General features: G+C 41.1%; 1 protein-coding gene across 5 annotated transcripts in view; it reads left to right on the forward strand.

The window, feature by feature from the left end:
* The window catches only part of ELL3 (elongation factor for RNA polymerase II 3), a 113,140-nt gene that overhangs the window by 77,512 nt on the left and 9,554 nt on the right, over positions 1 to 26,074 (forward strand). For 2 of the 5 annotated variants that reach the window (XM_056572062.1, XM_056572063.1), the window contains 4 exons: positions 6,066 to 6,325; positions 12,520 to 12,644; positions 13,581 to 13,695; positions 15,529 to 15,991. In XM_056572062.1, the coding sequence (XP_056428037.1) occupies positions 6,066 to 6,325; positions 12,520 to 12,644; positions 13,581 to 13,695; positions 15,529 to 15,991 (963 nt within the window). Of the gene's footprint in view, positions 1 to 6,065; positions 6,326 to 12,519; positions 12,645 to 13,580; positions 13,696 to 15,528; positions 15,992 to 16,596; positions 17,824 to 20,153; positions 23,305 to 26,074 lie in introns of those variants that run through there. The other 3 variants (XR_008892456.1, XR_008892457.1, XM_056572064.1) reach the window with 3 other exon arrangements.

Raw genomic sequence — 26,074 nt, forward strand, 5'->3', positions numbered from 1 at the left:
ATTGTGAAGTTGTATTCCATCATAAAGTGCTGATGTTCACGTAATGATGGAATAAACCTTTTTCACAGTATTTCACTACTAAAATGCTGCCCTGAACTTTTTTGCTTTGTATTCTACTGGGATTATGTGGACCTTATCCCTTTCCTCTCTGCTTGCACCTGAACTTTAGTAACTTCAGTGGAACGCCACCCCACAGAGGGTGCTGCTGCCTACTGCTTTATGTAAATAGATAGATACAATAAATGTAAAAAAAAAAAAAAAAATGTATAATATATTGTAACAAATACATTCATAGACAGTTATAGTTTTTATACCTACAGCAGGCAAGGTGATTTTCTTTGTCATTATTTATTTTAGGGTAGGGTCACTCGTGCCCAATTTTTTGTGTATTTGCTGCTGCATATTTTCCTACCCATTGAAGTCAGTGTGTAGCAAAATTCGCATCTGATTTTGCTATCCACTCACTTCAATGGTTAGGAAAATACACAGCAGCAAATACGCAGCCAAATATGTGTGACCCTTCCCTAAGCCATTCGCTCAGTTGACCAGGGGTGTGGAAATTAAAAAAAAAAAAATACTTGTCCAAGGGACTAAAGCGGAACACAATCTACTTGTTCCTCAAGAAAATCCACTTGTCCTGGTAGATAAAAGAATTTCAACCAAAATAGTACGATCCCCCCCCACTAGACCACCAGGGATGGATATAAGATCCCTTTAGACACTGCTGTCAACTTAGACAGTGGTCATCTAATGGTTTAATAGCGGCCACAGTGATCGCAGCATGCCAGGCTATTAGCGGCGGGAGAGCTGTAGCTACTTTTACGCCCGAGGCAAGCCCAGAAAAGTCTAGATGTAACTTTTTGATCACCTTATAAAAAATGTATCTTATGAAGTGACCTAAAATGAGCAATTCTGGACTCTATTTTACATTTACACTGTTCACAATATGGTTTAATTAACATTTTATTTTAATAGTCTGGACATTTCCACATGTAGCGATACCACTTATGTTTATTTTTGTACATTATTTTTATTTAAAGAAAATTGGAAACTTTTATTAGGAAAGGGGCTTATTCACATGTATACGCACTTTTTAAAATATTTTAATCACTATTTTTTAGTCTTCATAGGGACTTACGGTATATAGAGTCTTTTGATTGGAATACACTGAACAACGCTGTGTTACTGGGGGTGTTCTGCTTCTCCAGTTTGTGTTGGTGCATTTTATTTACTCTAATTTATGTGTCATTACGTTGCATTTAGTTACTAGATAACTACAACACCCAGCATGCCCTGATACAGCCTATGGTTGTGTGGGTGTTGCAGCATGTTGCACTGTATAGTAGGACAGTTAAGGTTATTGTAGGACATGCTGGGAGTTGTAGTTCTGGTTTGTGTCAGCTGCAGAGCCATAGTCTATGTCAGATATCAGGAACAGGAAAGGGGAAAAAAGATCCTCAATAGGCGCAATGGACAGCAGTGAAGGAGAATTCAATGGTCATCCATCATTGATATAAAGATATTTATTGAGCACACAATGGCAACGCGTTTCTTGCCCGGATCGGGCACTTCCTCAGGCAAATGTGCATGAGAGGAAGTGCCCGATCCGGGCAAGAAACGCGTTGCCATTGTGTGCTCAATAAATATCTTTATATCAATGATGGATGACCATTGAATTCTCCTTCACTGCTGTCCATTGCGCCTATTGAGGATCTTTTTTCCCCTTTCCTGTTCCTGATATCTCTGCAAGCCGGCCAGCCACGCTGATACCGGAGGATCCAGGCTGCATTCAGCACACTGCATCATCACTCGAGCTCATCTAGGTGTTGTGCCCATAGCGCAACACCATCTGGTAAGTGGAATACCAACCCCTTCCCTTACCCCAAGTTTTTGAAGTATTACACTAGGGGCGCGTGTCCTTTTTTCTTTTTGTCTTGCATAGTCTATGTCAGGGAATACTGGGAATTACAATTAGTAACTACAACACCCAGCATGCCCTGATACAGCCTATGGCTCTGCAGCTGACCCGAACCAAAACTACAACTCCCAGCATGTTACACTTTATAGTTCTACAGTTTATGTTACGGTGCAACATGCTGGAAGTTGTAGTTTTGGTTCGGGCGTGTTTGCGTGCATCCGTGGGGCTCTTGGTCGGCGGGTGAGTATGAAGGGGGTGGGATTCTGGGGGTGCAATTTAGTGCGGGTGGCCAGAAGCCACTAAAAATAAATAAAATTAAATAGCACAACTGGCAGCAGCGCCCCCCCCCCCCCCTTGGGCACTGCCCTAATGCCCGACGTGTCAGTCCGCCCCTATACAAAACATATATACATACACATATCATACATGCACCGGCCACTGCCCCCATATCATACACACACGCACACCCGCCACTGCCACCCCACATCATACGTTACATACACACATCACACAGACATCATACACACATCCACTCACACCATACATACACACATCACACATACACTCACACCATACATTACATGCATACACACATCACACATACACAGACATCATACATTACATACATCACACAGACATCATACACACATCACACCATACATACACACATCACACATACACAGACATCATACACACATCACACATACACTCACACCATACATATACACATCATACATTACATACATATACACATCACACATACATCACACATACATTCACATCATGCATTACATACACACACATCACACATACACAGACATCATACATTACATACATCACACAGACATCATACACACATCACACCATACATACACACATCACACATACATCACACATACACTCACTCCATACATTACATACATACACACATCACACATACACAGACATCATACATTACATACATCAAACAGACATCATACACACATCACACCATACATACACACATCACACATACACAGACATCATACACACATCACACATACACTCACACCATACATACACACATCACACATACACATCATACATTACCTACATACATACACAGACATCATACACACATCACACATACACTCACACCATACATTACATACATACACACATCACATACACTCACACCATACATATACAACCACCCTTCCTGCCGCCGCTTCCTGCATTCTCGGCCTCCTCACCTTAGCTGGCCATGAGTGGACATCAGAGCTGTAGTCCCGGCACAATAGCAGCTAGGCCGCATGAACTCTCTGTTCACCCACAAGGTTTGAATTTTTCACCTCACACCAGACGTCCTCTCTCCCCTCCCCCCCTGCTCTGTGTTTTCCCCGTGCAAACTTGCAACCTCCCCGTGGTGGATCAGGTGCTGTGGAGACAGAGCAGAGCGGGGGAGGGGATGGAGCTGTGTACGGGGGATGGAGCTGTGTACCGAGCTGTGGACGTCTCTCCCCCTGTCTTCTTGTGTAATGTGAAGCTGCGTCCTCCATCCTCCGGGAGGGGAGATAAGGGGGCGTGGCTTAATTATGTTGTGCAAACCTCGGGCTCTGCGGTCAGCTGGGGGCCGCCACCCCCTCCATACACCCTGAGCGCTGGTGTGAGGTGCAGACTTGCATCGGCTCCTGCGCCTCACACCGGCATAAAAAAAAAAAATTATGGAGAAGTCGGTCTGTCCCTGCCAGCCCGATACAGGGCTAAATCTATAAAAAAAATTCACCTGCCCGGCGCCCAAAACTACTTGTCCCGGGCGTCGGGCGATAGGATTTCCACATCCCTGGTTGACTAAATTGTTGTTATAAATAAACATATAATATATATATATCAGCAGATAGCATTCCCAGTCTCTCATAGCACATGGTATAAGTTAGGGTTAAGAGTCTCGCTGTTTGTACCATCCTCAGTGGGGCATTTCACCTGGGTGACATTGGGGGTTTAGCTGAGTGCACCTGCTTTCTGAGAATTAGCTAACAAGCCTCTAGCTAGCTTTGTCTGCTCCCACCTCCCCTCGCTCACTAATGACTCTTTTCAGGGCCCAATTAGTGTGTTTGTCTTTATCGATATTCTTTTCCTGCATGAATAACCTAGCAACCTGATATGTATGAATTGAAAAGCTATGAAAGCAGCCGTTTCTGTCTTTGAAGTCAACGTATACCTGGGAAAATGTCTTGGAGAAAGGTGATCAGGGTCATTACCTTTACTCCAAAACTAGGACAGATATTTACTCACTTTGAGGGACATTTATCAATGTTTGCTTATGTATTCTTTTTTTTAGTAATTTTTTCCTTACTTTTTTTGCTTATGTGTGACTTATTTATCAACTGGCTTCAGCCTGTTGATAATTTTCTTTCACGTAAGCAATTTTTCCTTTTTTACTTTGGTAGTAGCTTTTTCTGCTCCATGTTTGAGCTGGAGTAAATTTAGTCAATCTTTAACCTTGTTGCGACTTTCTTTTGCGCAGTTGCGACTGTCGCAGTTAATAAATACCCGACTACCCGTAGTCCATTTTAAAATGATTACTACGTAGTTAGTTTTTGGAAAACTTGCTTTTCTCGCTTTCCAATCAAAATGTCGCACGAAAAATCGCGTAGTCGCAGTTGCGACAATTTTGCGACAATTATAGTAAAGAAAACCTGACTAAACCCGTTGATAAATGTCCATAAAAATGAATTAAAAGTAATGTATCACAAATATGCTATAGATGCTTTACAACATCAAGTCAGTAAGTAAATACTGAGAGTCCTACAGGCCACCATTCGTCCAAAGTCGTCCGAAAATGATGATTTTGGCAAGATGAGTCAAATGTCTAATGTGTATTGTGGCCTCCAGAAGGAACAGGCATGTTGAATTTCAACTACCTGATCCTTTTTTTTTTTTTTTTTTTTTCAACCAACTTCTCTCTATTAGAGACACATGAATATACATCTGAGCCAAATGTTCATGTGTATTTGGGGATTCAGAGAAATTAGATAAATAAATTGATTGTTAATTTTAACAACATTTTAAGATTTATATGAGATAGCTACATAGATATCACAATTAACAAATTGGCATATAGGGATAGATAGACCTTTAGCTAGGTGGAGTTAGGGTACTTTTACACAGAGAAAATACCAGATATGTGAATAGGATTTTAAGAAGTTTCTTTCTCATGCTCTAAGAACATAATCTGCAAAGATATGGTGCAGGTCTACATGCTGAATCAACCCTGTGGAAAATCCCTAGCATTTCCGATGCATGTAAATGTACCCTTAGATGTCAGATAGCTAGATAGATATTCAGCAATAAAAAAGAGGTTTTTGCAACACTCCAGATTCAATGTGCACAATATGGTTTATTATCCCATTTCAAAGATACCTTTCTATCTAAGTATCTGTGAAATGGGATAATGTGCACGTTGAAACTGGAGCGCTGCAGAACCTCTTTTTTTGATTACTGGTTATTTGGAGCAGACCGTGACCTGGTCTACTTTTTTCTGCTTACACACGCAATATTTGGAAATAGTTTGGGATGTGTTGCTTCCCTATTTATTGATATTAGAAAGATATTCAGATATATGGTAAAGAAACCTACTGGAAGTGTAGTTGGTGTGTATTTAATCGTCTCTTACTACAGAAGAAAAGTAGAAGTAAGAGGAGGTACTTGATCATGAGGAACAGGTTTGGCTGGTCTGAATAGTTCCCATGAAGGCAGAATAGATCAGACATGCAATGGATCAGGAAAAGCCAGCGCTTGGTTGAACTGGAACATGTACAAGCTGGTGAATGTAAGAAAAGTTACAGTATTTGCAAGGTAGCCTACCCTTTCATAGAGCGGTGGAATAGGAAGTATAATACTCAGTCAAGTGCTGTCAGATAACTTGTAACATGATGTTATGAAGTGAACAGGAGCATAGTCACCAAATATAAAAGCATATCAGCAAGTGATGGACCATGAAGAGGTCACAAATACCCTACAACGGAAAATCCACAAAGCCTTATGGTAATTCCCATAGCCATAATTTGTTAAAATATTTTTGGTGAGACGTATTGATGTATTTGTAATATTGTGTTAATTATAATTATGTATTTATTCCTAAAGATTTTCTTTTTTTTTTTTCTAGGTAAATGTGTAAAGATGCCCTGTAAGCACAATATGGAGTCCGGCACAGAGAGTTCCTCACCCAGTCAACGTCCTCCAGTATTCTTAACACCAGCAGCCAAGAAATGCAACAGAGTGAGTGGAGAGCGAAGACCACTTCAAGAGTGGCTTATCCATCTTCTAGCCTTAAAGCCGTGCCGAAAACATGACCTCATACAGCGCTTAGAAAAATCCAACATGTTTCCCAGAGATCACACAGAGCTACTATGTGCACTGGATGAGGTATGAAGCTATGCTTGTATAACATACTAAGAGTTAATAACATAATGCTGCTGTCTATAGCAGAGCCCCGCAATTCAGTCTTCAAGACCCACCAACAGTCCAGGATTAGAATTTTTCCCTGTTTTTAACTGAAAAAAACTGTAATGTTGTTCTACCTTCAGTTTTGGGAGCACTGATCTATAGGATTAAGGTAATGCCTTAAGAGCAAGCAAAATGACGGTTTGGTCTATTTCAGATAAAAAAAGGCTCAATTGAGGGTTCATATTATGGTTACACCTGGGTCCTGTGCAATTTTACTGAGCTGAACATTGATCACCACAGAACACTAATCCGGTACCGTAAATGCAAACATATTGCATCTGAAATAGCCCTATAATCTACATTTTTTGTACACTAAAATCCTTCACTGTCCTTGGGGACAGTCAATGTAAGACACCTAGATTATCTTGTTAAAATGTACCTGTGGTCAGTATAAAATTAAGCTTGTATTGCCTTGGGTTTCCACATCCAACGCCATTTTAATTTTGTTGATACTCCCTCCATTCCCAAGAAATAGGGATTTATTTAAAAAGGTGTGAGTCTGAAATACGCCCCTCAGCCTCATATTCACACCACATGAGACTGAATAACATCCCCTGAGCCTAGAATGCACACCCTTTTTTTTAAATGAAGTTCCTGCCTATATGACTATTCAGGGAAAAGTACAGATGGTCTACAAGATAGTAATATACCCATATCTTGGGAATGAGGTGTGTAGCAACAACAAAAAAAAACAGCATTGGAATTAATATTAAAATAAATGAATGAAATCTGCTCTGCCATATGTCTTAAAAGGTATTAGGTAGTATTTCTTCTATCAATTGTAAAGATGTTTTCTATTTGATGTGCAAATGTCTTTAAATGTTAAATCCATAGCAAATTTTGCCATAGATTTATTGGGGTTTATTGTGAATTTACTGCAAAATCCTTAGATAGATATGCATATAGTGGAGATAGGAACGGTCATCAACAGCTTTCAAGTGAATAGGACAAGGCTGCCTTAGGCTGGGTTCCCATTACGTTTTCCCCCATACGGGAGCACATACGGCAGGGGAGAGCTAAAAACTTGCGCTCCTGTATGCCTTTCTATGCGCTCCTGTATGTAATTAATTTCAATGAGCCGACCGCAGTGAAACATTCGGTCCGGTCGGCTCATTTTTGCCCCTTATGCGCTTTTACAACCGGACCTAAAACCGTGGTCGACCATTGTTTTAGGTGCGGGGAAAAAGCGCATACTATAATATAGAATAATATACAATTTAAATTGCATAATATACAATTTATATATTGGGCGTGAAAAGTGCTGCTTCTCATGTACACACACAGGGCAGCTTATCCTGAAAAGTCACCTGAAATGACCAGTACATTTTAATTTTTTTGAAACTACAAAAAGGGAAGAGATAAATGCAGCAGTTCACACGTTTGAGTCCCACAAAGTAAACGTTTACATGCAGGATCAAATGTAACATAGTAACATAGTTCATATGGTTGAAAAAAGACCAGAGCCCATCAAGTTCAACCTATAACCCTAAAAAGTCCCTATTGAGTTGAGTTGATCCAGAAGAAGACAAAAAACCCTCATACTAGAGGTAAAAATTCCTTCCCGACTCCAAATATGGCAGTCAGAATAAATCCCTGGATCAACCTTCTGTCCCTATAAATCTAGTATACATAACCAGCAATGTTATTACTCTCCAAAAATGCATCCAACCCCTTTTTGAACTCTATTACAGAGTTCACTATGACCACCTCCTCCGGGAGAGAATTCCACAGTTTCACTGCTCTTACAGTAAAGAACCCCCGTCTGTTCTGGTGTAGGAACCTTCTTTCCCCTAGACATAGAGGATGCCCCCTTATTATAGATGCAGCTTGGGTATAAATAGATCATGGGAGAGATCTCTGTAAGGTCCCCTGATATATTTATACATAGTTATTAGGTCACCCCTAAGCCTTCTTTTTTCTAAACTAAATAACCCTAATTCTGATAATCTTTCTGGGTACTGTAGTCCTCCCATTCCCCGTATTACTCTGGTTGCCCGTCTTTGAACCCTCTCCAGCTCCACTATATCTTTCTTGTACACTGGTGCCCAGTACTGTACACAGTATTCTATGTGTGGTCTGACCAGTGATCTGTACAGCGGTAGAATTATTTCCTTGTCGTGGGCATCTATTCCCCCTATTGATGCACCCCATGATTTTATTAGCCTTGGCAGCAGCTGCCCGACACTGGTCACTACAGCTAAATTTACTGTTAACTAAGACTCCTAAGTCCTTTTCCATGTCAGTCGTCCCAAGTGTTCTCCCATTTAATACATAATCCCAGCCCGGATTTTTGTTCCACATGTGCATTACCTTACATTTATCAGTGTTGAACCTCATATGCCACTTCCCAGCCCAAACCTCCAACCTATCCAGATCCATTTGTAACAGTGCACTGTCCTCTATAGTGTTTACCGCTTTACAGAGTTTAGTGTCATCTGCAAAGATCGCTACTTTACCATCCAACCCCTCTGCAAGGTCATTAACCCCTTAACGACGCAGGACGTATATTTACGTCCTGCGCCGGCTCCCGCGATATGAAGCGGGATCGCGCCGCGATCCCGCATCATATCGCGTGGGTCCCGGCGCTAATCAACGGCCGGGACCCGCGGCTAATACCACACATCGCCGATCGCGGCGATGTGCGGTATTAACCCTTTAGAAGCGGCGGTCAAAGCTGACCGCCGCTTCTAAAGTGAAACTGAAAGTATCCCGGCTGCTCAGTCGGGCTGTTCGGGACCGCCGCGGTGAAATCGCGGCGTCCCGAACAGCTGATCGGACACCGGGAGGGCTCTTACCTGCCTCCCTGGTGTCCGATCGACGAATGACTGCTCCGTGCCTGAGATCCAGGCAGGAGCAGTCAAGCGTCGATAATGCTGATCACAGGCGTGTTAATACACGCCTGTGATCAGGATGAAAGATCAGTGTGTGCAGTGTTATAGGTCCCTATGGGACCTATAACACTGCAAAAAAAAAGTAAAAAAAAAGTGTTAATAAAGGTCATTTAACCCCTTCCCTAATAAAAGTTTGAATCACCCCCCTTTTCCCATAAGAAAAATAAAACAGTGTAAAAAAAAAAATAATAAACATATGTGGTATCGCCGCGTGCGTAAATGTCCGAACTATAAAAATATATCATTAATTAAGCCGTACGGTCAATGGCGTACGCGCAAAAAAATTCCAAAGTCCAAAAAAGCGTATTTTGGTAACTTTTTATAACATTAAAAAATGAATAAAAAGTGATCAAAAAGTCAGATCAAAACAAAAATCATACCAATAAAAACTTCAGATCACGGCGCAAAAAATGAGTCCTCATACCGCCCCGTACGTGGAAAAATAAAAAAGTTATAGGGGTCAGAAGATGACATTTTTAAACGTATAAATTTTCCTGCATGTAGTTATGATTTTTTCCAGAAGTGCGACAAAATCAAACCTATATAAGTAGGGGATCATTTTAACCGTATGGACCTACAGAATAATGATAAGGTGTAATTTTTACCGAAATATGCACTGCGTAGAAACGGAAGCCCCCAAAAGTTACAAAATGGCGTTTTTTTTTCGATTTTGTCGCACAATGATTTTTTTTTCCGTTTCGCCGTGCATTTTTGGGTAAAATGACTAATGTCACTGCAAAGTAGAATTGGCGACGCAAAAAATAAGCCATAATATGGATTTTTAGGTGGAAAATTGAAAGGGTTATGATTTTTTAAAGGTAAGGAGGAAAAAACGAAAGTGCAAAAACGGAAAAACCCTGAGTCCTTAAGGGGTTAATGAATATATTAAACAGGACAGGACCCAAGACGGACCCCTGTGGTACCCCACTAGTGACCCAATCAGAATAAGTACCATTAATAACCACCCTCTGTTTCCTATCATTGAGCCAGTTACTTACCCACTTGCACACATTCTCCCCCAGCCCAAACCTTCTCATTTTATGCACCAACCTTTTATGTGGAACCGTATCAAATGCTTTGGAAAAATCCAGATATACGACATCCAGTGATTGTCCCTGGTCCTTTCTGGAGCTCACCTCCTCATAAAAGCTGATCAGGTTAGTTTGACAGGATCAATCCCTCATTAATCCATGCTGATATGGGGTCATACATTTATTTTTATCAAGATATTCCAAAATAGCATCTCTTAGGAAACCCTCAAACAATTTACATACAACCGAGGTTAAACTAACAGGTCTATAATTCCCAGGGTCACCTTTTGACCCCTTCTTAAATATTGGCACCACATTTGTCATGCGCCAGTCCTGGGGATCAGTCCCTGTCACTATAGAGTCCCTGAATATTAAAAATAGGGGTCTGTCTATTACATTACTTAATTCCTTTAGAACCTGAATGCCAGAAGGTGAATCCCATCTGGACCTGGTGATTTGTCTATTTTGATTTTTTGTAGGCGGCACTGTACTTCTTCCTGGGTTAGACAGGTGACCTGTACTGGGGAGTTTACCTTATCACACTGTATTTCACTTGGCATTTCATTTTCCTCAGTGAATACAGTGAAGAAGAATTTGTTTAACATATTTGCTTTTTCCTGATCCCCGTTTATAATTTCTTCCTCATCATTTTTTAAAGGGCCAACACTTTCATTTTTTACCTTTTTGTTATTTATATAGTTAAAGAACATTTTGGGGTTAGTTTTACTCTCTTTGGCAATGAGTCTTTCTGTCTCTATTTTTGCGGCTTTTATCAGTTTTTTTTACATATTTTACATTTTTTTCTATAGCTTTTTAATGCTTCTTCACTGCTGTCCTGTTTTAGTAATGTAAATGCTTTATTTTTGTCATTTATTGCCCCCTTAACATTTTTATTCATCCATATTGGTTTTCTTTTATTTCTCACCCTTTTATTCCCATAAGGTATATACATCTTACAGTGAAAATTTAAGATATTTTTAAAAGTCTCCCATCTAGTGTCAGTATTGTTCTTTTTGAGGACATTATCCCATTTTATATTGTTAAGGGCTTCTCTGAGTTGATCGAACTTTGCCTTCCTAAAGTTCATTGTTTTTGTGGCCCCTCGAGAGATTCCCTTATTGAAGAACAAGTTATAATGTATTATATTATGATCACTATTTCCTAGGTGTCCTTCTACTTGCACATTAATTACTCTGTCAGGTACATTGGTTAATATTAAGTCTAGTAGGGCATCCCCTCTGGTAGGGCCCTGCACCATTTGGGACAGATAATTGTCTTTTAGTTATAGTCAAAAACCTGTTTCCTTTATGAGATTCACAGGTCTCAGTCTTTGGTGGCTTATAGCAAATCCCTATCAGAATTTTTTGGTTTTGATCTCCATATATTTCTACCCATAATGACTCCACATTATGGTTTCCCTCCCAAATATCCCCAAGCAGTGCGGACTTCAAATTTGGACTTTACATAAAGACAGACTCCTCCTCCTTTCCGTTTTGTCCGATCCTTCCTGAATAGACTATAACCCTGTATGTTGACCGCCCAGTCACTAGTTAACTATGATCATTTTTGCTATGAAAACAAATACCTCAAAGGTTCTTTGTTGTGGTCCCTGGGCTTTTATGTGGTCCACTAATGTTACCTAGCTAAGGCCACAATAAAAAAAAAGTGAGTTGCGTATGGATTTATATTCATAGGCCCATTAGTTTTCCTAAACTATGGCATTAGTATGAACACATAACATAGAAGGGAATGTATTTTGCTGGGAAAATGCCAGTTACGAGCTTGAGTGATCTTGCCAATATGCAAATCTGATATTGGACAGATACACCCTTCAATTTAAAGATTAACCTGTTTGTGCCTCCTAGTATGAATTGCAAGATGATAGCTGCTGAAATCTTTTTATTTTATGGGAAGATTTAACTTAAGCTGCTTAATCTGAGCTCAGTGACCTTCTATTTATCTAAGGCCTTGATAAGAAGAACAGCTTGAATGAGGACTGAAGTATAAAGTTTCAGACTTTTATGACCTGATATAGAAATAGCAAGGTTGGATGTATTATAATCCATCTTATCAAAGGCTGCCATTTGAACTTGATTCTTATATCCTCCTAGAACAGACATGTTTTACATTAATGTACTGCAAGAGGTTTTTAGCTTTAAATGTGATATTTGTTCATTTTTCTAAATCCCAGGTAGGATGCTTAAGTCCAAAAGATGGCAAGTACTGCCTGAAGGAGGAGCACTACAGCCAGGTACAGAGGGACTGGATGGGATACACCCCCGAGGAAAGGCAGCGCATTTCAAATAGTTTTACAAGGTATGGCTTATTAAGTAACACATTTACTCTGTGTTCAGCTACTGTGACTGTATGCAGCTTTACCAGGAAAATGTTGCCTATATTGAATCCAATTGGATACTTCAGACCATTTCTAAATTTAAGTATATGAACTGTCTCTTTATACATGAGGAGCAGCAATAACAAAGTCTTGTCTTCAACTTTGACAAAGTCCTGATTCATTTTCAGCAGATGGTTTGTTATAATATGTCTAGTACTTTTAAGCCAAGCAGAAATGTAATGGTATTTGTACATTCTCGACTTACTTTCCACAATCATCATTATGTCATGTCATCCTTACATTTTAAGGTCACAAATTCATAACTATCTAGCACCACTATTCAGGAGTAGACACGAGAGAATTTACAGTACAAATTGCGGAATCCTAATCTCAAGCAGTGGTGATTGATTTGTTTTGTCTAGAAAAAGTAGTTCTGCTTTCCAAGTGTTCTAATTCTCTAGAAAAGTATTTTCCAGGGAATTGAAGAACTTGCTGTGGTTTCCTTGCATTCTGTATGGTTAGGAAGTTTTTGCTTACTTGACTAAGGCTATGTTCACAAAGTAGAATGTCCGCTGCAGGAACTCCATTGAAGTGAATTGGCAATAAATTCTTGCAGAATTTTCATGCTGAATTCCATGCAGAAATTCTGCCATGTGAACATAGCCTCATAGTTGACTTCATATGGAATTACATAAGCCTTCCTTGTCATAGAATCTGAAGCTCCATCTATCACAGGAGGGTTGGTGTGAAAGCAAAATGTTGCCCAATCCGTCCTCACATCCACCTTACTATGTGGAATGCATTTGTTTAAATCACATTTGTCTTTACTGCAATTATTTAATCAGATCCACCCAAGTCTTATAGGCTTTCTTCTCATAATCTCACAATTGTTTTTATTTCATTTCACAATGTTGTAGGAAACATCCAAGCAATTCTTCATCACAGAATTACCAGGCAACTGTTGAGAGAGAGAGAACACACTACGGCCTGTTATCTACTCATCCCAATGGCCGGCATAGACCACCTGATCCTGTAAGTTATGGTTTTGCTTAGGGAACTCCCTACAGATTCCAACTTGATATATTTCAAAACAATCAAATTTACAGAATTATTTTATTCTATGTGTTCTGGAATCTCCACATATCACAAGTATGGTATGGTTTGGTATTCACAATAGCCTCAAAGTCAATGAGATTTCCAAAATCTAATCACACAATGCAGAAAAAATCTTCACAAATTCTGTGTAGAAAGTGACATGTGGTGCAGATTATAAAGCCACAGCAGAACCCACAGCTGTGCATTTGAATTACATTGACCTTTTTATTCCTAAAATATTAGAATATTGGTGCCCAAATCCATAGCGGCATATGTGCAGAAAATCTATAAAAAATAACTCCTCTATTAATATAGCACCAAAATACTTTATCAGTATGTTTTGGCATGTAGGAGGAAACCAGATGGGGAAATCACAAGGAGAACATACTTTTCAGATGTTGTCCTTGGATGGATTTGAACCTCGGCACTACAGTGCAACAGTGCTAACCACTGAGCCACCATGCTACATCATACAGTAATGGCTGTAAATGTTAGCACCCCTGAAAATTTTCTAGAAGATTAAGTATTTCTCACAGAAAAGGATTGCAGTAACACATGTTTTGCTATACACATGTTTATTCCCTTTGTGTGTATTGGAACTAAACCAAAAAAGGGAGGAAAAAAAGCAAATTGGACTTTTGTCACACCAAACTCCAAAAATTGTGGAAAATAATACTGTTTCAAGCATGTGATGCTCCTTTACACTAACCTGGGGCAAGTAACAGGTGTGGGCACTATAAAAATTACACCTGAAAGCAGATAAAAAGTAGAGAAGTTCACTTAGTCTTTGCTTTGTGTGTCTGTGTGTGCCACACTAAGCATGGACAACAGAAAGAGGAGAAGAAAACTGGCTAAGGATTAGGTCGCACTGTACAGCCCAGTGTAAGAAAGCTGGGTTTGTGTCAGAAATCTTGGGTCTTTCAGCAGGACAATGACTCCAAATATATGTCAAAAAGCACCCAGAAATGGATGGCAACAAAGCGCTGGAGAGTTCTGAAGTGGCCAGAAATGAGTCCAGATCTAAATCCAATTGAACACCTGTGGAGAGATCTTAAAATTGCTGTTGGGAAAAGGCGCCCTAGTAAGAGAGACCTGGAACAGTTTGCAAAGGAAGAGTGGTCCAACATTCCGGCTGAGAGGAATAAGAAGAATATTGATGGTTATAGGAAGCAACTGATTTCAGTTATTTTTTTTCAAAAGGTGTGCAACCAAATATTTTTAAAAGTTAAAGGTGCCAATAATTTTGTCCAGCCCATTTTTGGAGTTTGGTGTGACATTATGTCCAATTTGCTTTTTTTTCTCCCTTTTTTGGTTTAGTTCCAATACACACAAAGGGAATAAACATGTGTATAGCAAAACATGTGTTACTGCAATCCTTTTCTGTGAGAAATACTTGATTTTCTAGAAACATTTCTGGGGTGCCAACATTTACGGCCATGACTGTATCTGCACCATCTGGTCATACCCAATAGGTTGCAGTGCTGCTATCTGTAGCTTCCATTTACATTAATAACAAATTACTTCATGTGTGCAGCCACCTCTTCATTGTGGCCAGAAGTAAAGCAGGGATCTCTCAAGGATCAGTATAGGAACCAGCAAGACCAATATGACTTGTCAAGACCAATATGACTTTATCTATAGATATGCTATATATCTATATCATAAGACAGCTCTTTCTTAAAGTAAAACACTAAGGCTATGAGGATTTGCATACATGTATACTCAATGTTCTGTATGTTTTACATACTCCTTCATTTATTAACTTTTTAGAAACGCCAGACAGAAGGAGATATCCCAGAAAACAAGAACCACAAAAGAAAAAAATTCTCACAACTGGACAGTCATTTACCTGAACAGCACTCCACGTCCCTATCCTCTTCACACTCATCAACAGCGAAACACCATCCAAGTCCAGAAAGTAGGAAAAGCGCGGGGTCAATGCCTGAAAAACACAGTGTTGTTTCTCATCTAAGTCACAAAAAACAAAAAACACATCGAACATTGCAAAAAAGTCATCATAGTGAAACAAACAAAAGGACAAAGCCTTGTGAGGAGTCACAAAATGAGAAAGCTAGATTTAGGCAGGAGACAAGTCCTGTATCTCATTTGGGTGACAGTTCTGACTGGCACAAAAGTGAGAAGAGAGATTGTGAATCCAGTGAAGAGGAAGAGGAGGAAGATGACTGGGAAGAAGAAGCTCTCATGTTGGAAAGATGCCTCACATCTCCTGAAGGTAAGCACAGGCTTGACTTTTCCTGAGGCTTGGACCAAAAATGTCATTGTGGTATTAGTCTGTGACCTCCAGATATGATAACATTAGTCTAAAATGTTATATATCAGTGTACCAATACTCTGAATATCCAAATGTCAATGTTGCCAAATATGGACATGCTAAATGTTAGCGTGCCATTAGTAATGGACCCCCAAAATGACAGCACACCATTATTCATAGACACTAAAATGACAGCACTGCATTACTCTGAATTCTAATATGGCGGTATCATTGTTAGAGCCTTAATGGCAGCAAACCATTATGCTGAATGCCCAAATACCTGGGGACCATTATTCTGAAAGCTTAAATGCCAAGATGTCATTATGTGAAAGGCATATATACATGTCACCATTTTTCTCACAAAATATATTTCCAAAGATGTTTTTGACATCATTTTTTTTCCAGATGTTGGTAACAACCCAAGTAATCCATACATACAATGAAACCAAAACAAATAGGCTCAGAAATTAAGTTAAGTGTAATAATGTGAAATGACACTGGGAAAAAGTATTGAACGCATTCTGATTGGCGTTCTCCTCTTTCCTTTTCTTCTCCTTCTGGCTCAGACCACCATGACGACTTCTTCGAGCCAAAACTTCATCTCTGGAAGCATCTGAAGGACAAACATCTTTGACTCCACATTTCTCCAGTGTCCTTCTCTCTTCTACACAATTTCCCCATCTATATGCTCAAACTGTTATTATTACCCCTTTGTTGTCAAACACAGTGTAAGGGCAGGTAGGTAGCTAACTAGGTAGTTATGTACGAAGGTAGTTAGCTAGGTAGCCATGTATGGATGTAGGTAGCTAGCTAGGTGGGCAGGTATCTAGGTAAGTATTTAGCTAGCTAGGTAGATAGGTAGCCAGGAATGTAGGTAGGTAGCTAGGTGAGTAGCCAAGTATGTAGCTACGTAGGTTGGTAGGTAGCCAGGTAATTAGGTAGCCAGCTGTAGCAAGGCAGGTAGATTGGTAGCCAGGTATGTAGATTGGTAGCCAGGTAGCTAGGTAGTTAAGAATGTAGGTAGTTAGGTAGGTCACCATGTGGGTAGTTATGTAACCAGGTATGTAGGTAGATAGAGAGGTAGCAAGACATTAGGTGGGTACTTAGGTAGCCAAAATGTAGCCAGGCATGTAGTTAGGTAGATAGATGTAGCCAGACATGCAGTTAGTTAGTTAGGTAATTAGGTAGCCAGATGTAGCCAGGCATGTAGTTAGGTAGATAGTTAGGTAGGTAGTTTGGTAGCCAGATGTTGCCAGGCATGTATTAAGCAGGGGTGTGGAAATTTGAAAAAAAAAACTACTTGTCCAAGGGACTAAAGCGGAACACAATCTACTTGTCCCTCAAGAAAATCCACTTGTCCTGGTAGATAAAAAAATTTCAACTAAGATAGTACGATCCCCCCCCCCCCCCACTAGACCACCAGGGATGGTTATAAGATCCCTTTAGACACTGCTGTCAACTTAGACAGCGGTGATCTAATGGTTTAATAGCGGCCACAGTGATCGCAGCATGCCGGGCTTTTAGCAGCAGGAGAGCTGCAGCTAGCTCCTTTTACACCCGAGGCAAGCCCCGCCCATCTGACCCCTATAACTCCACTTTTTCCATATACAGGGATGTATGAGGGTAATCTTAAGTGCCATGATCTGTAGTTTTTATCGGAACCATTTATTATCAGAAGTTTTATTAGGAAAGGGGCTTATTCACATATATACACACTTTTTAAAATATTTTAATCACTATTTTTCAGTCCTCATAGGGACTTATATACGGAGTCTTTTGATTGGATAACAGTGAACGCCGCTGTGTTACGGGGCGGGGGGGGGGGGGGTGTTCTGTTTCTCCAGTTTGTGTGGTGCATTTTATTTACTCTAATTTATGTGTCAGAAAATGCTGGAAGTTGCATTTAGTTACTAGATAACTACAACACCCAGCATGCCCTGATACAGTCTATGGTTCTGTGAGTGTTGCACTGTATAGTAGTATAGTTAAGGTTATTGTGTAACATGCTGGGAGTTGTAGTTTGGTTTGCGTCAGCTGCAGAGCCATAGTCTGTGTCAAGGAATACTGGGAATTACAGTTAGTAACTACAACACCCAGCATGCCCTGATGCAGCCTATGGCTCTGCAGCTGTCCCGAACCAAAACTACAACTCCCAGCATGTTGCACTTTATAGTTCTACAGTTTAGGTTATGGTGCAACATGCTGGTAGCTTTGGTTCGGGCGTGTTTGCGTGCCTCCGTGGGGCTCTTGGTCGGCGGGTGAGTATGAAGGGTTCGGGATTCGGGCAGTGCAATTTAGTGTGGGTGACCAGAAGCCACTAAAAATAAAAAATTAGATAGCACAACTGGCAGCAGCACTTGTCAGTCCGCCCCTGTACAAAACATACATACATGCACATATCATACATACACCGGCCACTGCCCCCTATATTATACAGTATATACATACATCATAGATAGACACATCATACATACATACACCGGCCACTGCCCCCTACATTATACAGTATATACATACATCATACATACATACACCGGCCACTGCCCCCTATATTATACAGTATATACATACATAGACACATCATACATACATACACTGGCCACTGCCCCCTATATTATACAGTATATACATACATAGACACATCATACATACATACACCGGCCACTGCCCCCTATATTATACAGTAAATACATACATAGACATATCATACATAGACACATCATACATACATACACCGGCCACTGCCCCTATATTATACATAACACACACACACATCATACATAGACACATCATACATATACATAAACCGGGCACTGCCCCCTATATTATACATTACATACATACAGACACATCATATATACACCCGCCGCTGCTTCCCCATCATACATTACATACACACATCACACATACACTCAAACCATACATATACACCATACACATACACCATACATATGCACACATCATACATACACCCGCTGCTGATACACCCCCCCCCCCCCCCCCCCAATTATACATTACATACATATACAACCACCCTTCCTGCCGCCTGCATGCTCGGCCTCCTCATCTGAGCTTCACACTCACTTGCTTCTACATTACACAAGAAGCAGGGGGAGAGCGAGGACATACACAGCTCCTCCCCTGCACAGAGCTCCATCCCCCTCCCCCTGATCTGTCTCCACAGGACCTCATCTACCACGGGGAGGCTGCAGGATTGCACGGGGAAAACACAGAGCGGGGGAGGAGAGGAGAGAGGACGTCCATGCAGAGCTCCTTCACCTCCATAATGACTGCTGTGTGTGTGAGGACAGACTGCACTGCACGGGGCTGGGGAGGATTTCTGTGTGTGAGGAGGACAGACTGCACTGCACGGGGCTGGGGAGGATTTCTGTGTGTGAGGAGGACAGACTGCACTGCACGGGGAGGATTTCTGTGTGTGAGGAGGACAGACTGCACTGTATGGGGCTGAGGATTTCTGTGTGTGAGGAGGACAGACTGCACTGCACCGAAAGGATTTCTGTGTGTGAGGAGGACAGACTGCACTGCACGGGGCTGGGGAGGATTTCTGTGTGTGAGGAGGACAGACTGCACTGCACGGGGAGGATTTCTGTGTGTGAGGAGGACAGACTGCACTGCACGGGGCTGGGGAGGATTTCTGTGTGTGAGGAGGACAGACTGCACTGCACGGGGCTGGGGAGGATTTCTGTGTGTGAGGAGGACAGACTGCACTGCACCGAAAGGATTTCTGTGTGTGAGGAGGACAGACTGCACTGCACGGGGCTGAGGATTTCTGTGTGTGAGGAGGACAGACTACACTGCACGGGGAGGATTTCTGTGTGAAGGAGGACAGACTGGGGCACGGGGTGGGTTCTCTGAGCAGCGGCCCCCGGCTACTGAAATCAGCTGGGGGCCGCCGCCCCCTCCATACACCCTGAGCGCCGGTGTGAGGTGAGATTTCCGAAGTCGATCCGGCACTGCTAGCCCGATGCAGAGCTAATTCTATGTAAAATTCACCTGCCCGCCGCCCAAAACTACTTGTCCCGGGCATCCCTGATTAAGGTAGCCAGATGTAGCCAGACATGTAGTTGGTTAGTCAGGTAATTAGGTAGCCAGATGTAGGTAGGTAGATAGGTAGGTAGTTAGGTAGCCAGATGTAGCCAGGCATGTAGATAGGTAGGTAGTTAGGTAGCCAGATGTAGCCAGGCATGCAGTTAGGTAGTCAGGTATGTAGGTAGGAAGGTAGATAGGTAGCCAAGCATGTAGTTAGGTAGCTAGGCAGGTAGTTAGGTAGCTAGACATGTAGTTAGATAGCTAGGTAGGAAGCTAGATAGACACTCCTTCCAGGTAAAAAAAGTGAAAAAACTAAACCATAGACTCACCTATCCAAAGCAGCGTCCTTTTCCCTCCACAGTGCAGGCACCAATGAGTATTGTCATCGCACCTGTGGTTCGTGGAGGCAGAGGTTGTGTCTTCTGTCAGTGTAAGCCGCAAGCGAGCATCTTAACACTGACAGGCTGCTTTCACTTGTATGCACGTGAGCGCATACAGATAAAAGCGGCACCAGACCTGGGGCTGTGTGGGCCAAACCTGGGCTCCAGCCCCCATAGCCCCCCTGGCAATGCCAAGAGTCGAGGGCCAATTATGGAGAGCTGTAAAAAGACCTGGATTTAACTGTTACTGTTGTCTCACAGAATTTGAGTGAGAAAAATGGTGACATGTTCAATACTTCACCCACTGTACCATTATTCTGAGAACCCAGTTGCCAGTAGGCCATCATTTATAGCCCCCAACATTACTTCATAATATTATTGTGAGGAGACAAATGCCAGCATGCCATTATAAATAGACCCCAAAAATGACAGGTTACCTGTATGAAATCCCAAATCTCAGTGTGCGTTATTTTGAGAGCTCATTATTTTTTTATATTCTGTTCATGCATTTTCTTTCCACCGTTTCTCTGTTATGCACGCTATAATGTGAATAATGCAAGCATGTATAAAGTGGGGGAAGTTTACCATGTAAACATAAAAAATGTTCCTGTACGACATGGTTCGGCTAATCTGTGTCTGCTTTCAGGTGAGTCACTCGGATTGATTGAGTTACCTCTGACTCATCTCTGGTTAGGCATGAATATCAAACAGACGGACAATACAAGGAGTCTTTCTATAGAGTCCATAACTAAATGGTGAAATGACGCACATTGTTACATAGCTGCTACAAAATACACACACGACAATGATAATGGGTTCCCTAGCCATACTAAATGACACTATGGGTTTGCAGAATTCACATGATTTGACTATGAATTTACTGTATGAGCTTTAGACATTATAGTCAGGATTGAAAAAACTGTCAGCCATAAAGAGTGTACAACCAGGTCTTTCACATTTCATGTCAAAAGGGTATCACTGGCCTTGGTGGTCCGGACACCCCTGATTCCACACTTGTGTATTGTGCCACAATAACTTGTTGACTGGACAAGGTTATAAAGGCAAATGACAGTGTTATTTGGAAGCCTTATGGTAGTGTTATTTAAGCACTGACTGATTGTACTATTTGGGCACAAGGAGGGCATTAACAAATATCACACAGCACCGTAAACAGTCTAATGCCAGTCATGATCACATAGTTTCCTTAACAACAACTTGAGTAGATAATGTAGACTTGTCTGTGACTGGTATGGTATAGCAATTCAAATAGAAGAGACAGTTCCCAAAACATTTTTTGTTGAAAGGGGTTATCCAAAAACATAGTTGCTTTTTTTTTTCTAAACACAGCACCACACCTGTCCTCAGGTTATGTGTGGTATTACAACTCTATTCACTTTTATGGGACTGGGCTGCAAGAGCCATACACCCTTAGGATAGTTTAGCACTGTTTTTTTATTTTTTTTGGAAGAAAGCTATTTTTTTTTCTTAATCCCAAATACCCCAATGATAATTCATTGTTTTATTCCAGTTCTCCTTCTTCATGCTTTATGCTTCAGCCTCAGACTACGGGCTGCACTCTACAATAGTCTATATTAGTGACTGGGCATCCAACTACAGATATAAAGTCTGGATATCAGTAATAGTCACATGGGTCATTTTCAGTAACACAACATGTGTTGGGGAATTGCTACATTAGCAATTCACTAATATAACTGTAACCCTATAGGTAAAGACAAATACATGTATACATAGGTATATAGACAGGTGCATGTTTAATGTTCCCCCACCTGACCCTGTACAGGAGCTTGGACATCTGTCTCCTGTATTCTTTACTTGTGTACTTAGTAATAACACCAATTCCTCACAGAGTCACAATAACAAAGCAATGTATTAGAAAATGAAAGTGTTGTGTGAAGGACGGGTAAATACAAACTATTCGTATACCCACACATGCCTTAGGCAAACACACAACATCGGTACATGCATCCAGTCCAGCCTGTGTGGTTACATTTTAAAATGGCAAATTGAAGCTTGAAAAGATCTATAAAAGGCATCGACCCCAGCCTGCCGTGAGCTCTGCTTTTGTGACTGCAAATGAGGTACGGACCTGGGCCGCATACCTGTACCAAAGCAAATATGAGCTGATGGTTGCTTCACAGTGTCTTAAAGGCGTCATCCAACGGTGATCAGACATTAGGGATGAAGAAATTAACCCTTTACCAGTGGAGAAGAAGCATTTTAAAGGCATGGAGGAAAACACAGAATCATTAATCGGTCTAGATTCGGAGGAGACCTACAAGAAAAGGCCTCATAGTGTACTTAAGTTATAAGGACTTACACTTCTGGCTGTTGTGCTGTGGTAATGACAATTAAATTATTATCATCATTGACCACACGTACACATAACACTACCAGAAGTCAAGTCATTTAGGATGTAAAGCTTGATATGGATGGCCATTTGGAGCCACACAATGTATCTGTCACAACAAGAAAGCTTATATGAGATCTACACAGCATAGCATAAGTTTCACAACCTTTTTTTGGTGCACTATACCTCAGTATTCCTGCAGTGTCATCCATTTCATCCCATCTCCCCTGCATCCATGCATTTCATAACTGCAGCTGGGTTATGTGGCCACCTGCAAATAAAATGCTCAAAAATGTAGACAGGATAGCAGTCTCTCCTGGGTTCCTGTGAACTACATGATGACATAATCATCTATCAGATCCTTTCTGTCAACTCAGACAACTCCCCACCAAGCTATTTTTGCATGTCTCCCCATGCACAGGTTGCTGCTGAAGAGATCACTGCTGCTCCAACTATAGAGACCAGGAAAGCAGTGATATAATAGGTAAGCCTGCAGTTATACAGCTCCCCTGAGAACAGTGGGGGAGATTTATCAAAACCTGTGTAGAGGAAGAGTGGTGCAGTTGCCCCTAACAACCAATCAGATTGCTTCTTTCATTATTCCGAGGCATTTTTGAAAATGAAAGCAGCAATCTGATTTGTTGCTATGGGCAACTGCACCGCTATTCCTCTACAAAGGTTTTGATAAATCTCCCCCAATGTCTGTCATTTCTATAGTGTCCGATGGGATGTAGGTTGAAGCTGCTCTGCCACCTACTGCACTTAGATAGGGCTCTGTTACCTTTGTCTCTACAAAGCCTAAGGCATAGTACCAGGGAGAAAACAGGAATCAAGATGGCAGATAACCTGTGCATGCCCCATCAACTTAAATAAGTAATATTAAGAAAATTACACGTGGTTGCAATGTTAATTTCATTGTACAGCCTAGACATATAGTCATGGCCGTAAATGTTGGCACCCCTGAAATTTTTCAAGAAAATGAAGTATTTCTCACAGAAATGAATTGCAGTAACACATGTTTTGCTATACACATGTTTATTCCATTTGTGTGTATTGTAACTAAACAAAAAAAGGGAGGAAAGAAAGCAAATTGGACATAATGTCACACCAAACTCCAAAAATGGGCTGGACAAAATTATTGGCACCCTTTCAAAATTGTGGAAAAATAAGATTGTTTCAAGCATGTGATGCTCATTTAAACTCACCTGGGGCAAGTAACGTGTGGGCAATATAAAAATCACACCTGAAAGCAGATAAAAAGGAGAGAAGTTCACTTAGTCTTTGCATTGTGTGTCTGTGTCTGCCACACTAAACATGGACAACACAAAGAGGAGAAGAGAACTGTTTGAGGACTTGAGAACCAAAATTGTGGAAAAATATCAACAATCTCAAGGTTACAAGTCCATCTCCAGAGATGTAGATTTGCCTTTGTCCACAGCGTGCAACATTACCAAGAAGTTTGCAATCCATGGCATTCTAGCTAATCTCCCTGGGCGTGGACGGAAGAGAAAAGTTGATGAAAGGTGTCAATGCAGGATAGTCCGGATGGTGGATAAGCAGCCCCAAACAAGTTCCAAAGATATTCAAGCTGTCCTGCAGGCTCAGGGAGCATCAGTGTCAGCGCGAACTATCCGTCAACATTTAAATGAAATGAATCGCTATGGCAGGAGACCCAGGAGGACTCCACTGCTGACACAGAGACATAAAAAAGCAAGACTACATTTTGCCAAAATGAACTTGAGTAAGCCAAAATCCTTCTGGGAAAACATCTTGTGGACAGATGAGAACAAGATAGAGCTTTTTGGTTAAGCACATCATTCTACTGTTTACCGAAAATGGAATTAGGCCTACAAAGAAAAGAACACAGTACCTACAGTGAAATATGGTGGAGGTTCAATGATGTTTTGGGGTTGTTCTGCTGCCTCTGGCACTGGGTGCCTTGAATGTGTGCAAGGCATCATAAAAGGATTACTAACGGATTTTGGGTCGCACTGTACAGCCCAGTGTCAGAAAGTTGGGTTTGCGTCCGAGATCTTGGGTATTCCAGCAGGGCAATGACCCCCAACATACATCGAAAAGCACCCAGAAATGGATGGCAACAAAGCGCTGGAGAGTTCTGAAGGGGCCAGCAATGAGATTTAGGAAAACTAGAAGACTGGTCAGAACTCTGGCAACTGAAATTTTATGTGGATAAGTGTAAGATAATGCACCTGGGGTGTAAAAAACCCTCGGGCAGAATATAGAATATTTGACACAGTCGTGACCTCAGTATCTGAGGAAAGGGATTTAGGAGTAATTATTTCAGAAGACTTAAAGGTAGGACAATCTAATAGAGCAGCAGGAAATTCTAGCAGAAGGCTTGGGTGTATAGAGAGAGGTATAAGCAGTAGAAAGAGAGAAGTGCTCATGCCGCTGTAAAGAACACTGGTGAGGCCTCACTTGGAGTATTGTGTGCAGTACTGGAGACTGTATCTCCAGAAGGATATAGATACTCTAGAGAGAGTTCAGAGAAGAGCTACTAAACTAGTACATAGATTGCAGGATAAAACTTACCAGGAAAGGCTAAAGGACCTTAACATGTATAGCTTGGAAGAAAGAAGAGACAGAGGGGATATGATAGAGACTTTTAAATACATAAAGGGAATCAACACGGTAAAGGAGGAGAGCATGTTGAAAAGAAGAAAAACTACCACAAGGGGACATAGTTTTAAATTAGAGGGGCAAAGGTTTAAAAGTCATATCAGGAAGTATTGGATAAATGGAATAGCCTTCCTGCAGAAGTGGTCGCTGCAAATACAGTGAAGGAGTTTAAGCATGCATGGGATAGGCATAAAGCTATCCTTCATATAAGATAGGGCCAGGGACTATTGATTGGCAATTTAGATGGGCCAAATGGTTTTTATCTGCTGACACATTCTATGTTTCTATGAGTCCAGATCTAAATCCCATTGAACATCTGTGGAGAGATCTTAAAATTGCTGTTGGGAAAAGGCGCCCTAGTAAGAGAGACCTGGAACAGTTTGCAAAGGAAGAGTGGTCCAACATTCTGACTGAGAGGTATAAGAAGCTTACTGATTGTTATAGGAAGCGACTGATTTCAGTTACTTTTTCCAAAGGGTGCGCAACCAAATATTAAGTTAAGGGTGCCAATAATTTTGTCCAGTCCATTTTTGGAGTTTGGTGTGACATTATGTCCAATTTGCTTTTTTTCCTCCCTTTTTTGGTTTAGTTCCAATGCACACAAAG

Source organism: Hyla sarda, chromosome 4, assembly GCF_029499605.1.
Source record: "Hyla sarda isolate aHylSar1 chromosome 4, aHylSar1.hap1, whole genome shotgun sequence".
Taxonomy (NCBI): Eukaryota; Metazoa; Chordata; class Amphibia; order Anura; family Hylidae; genus Hyla; species Hyla sarda.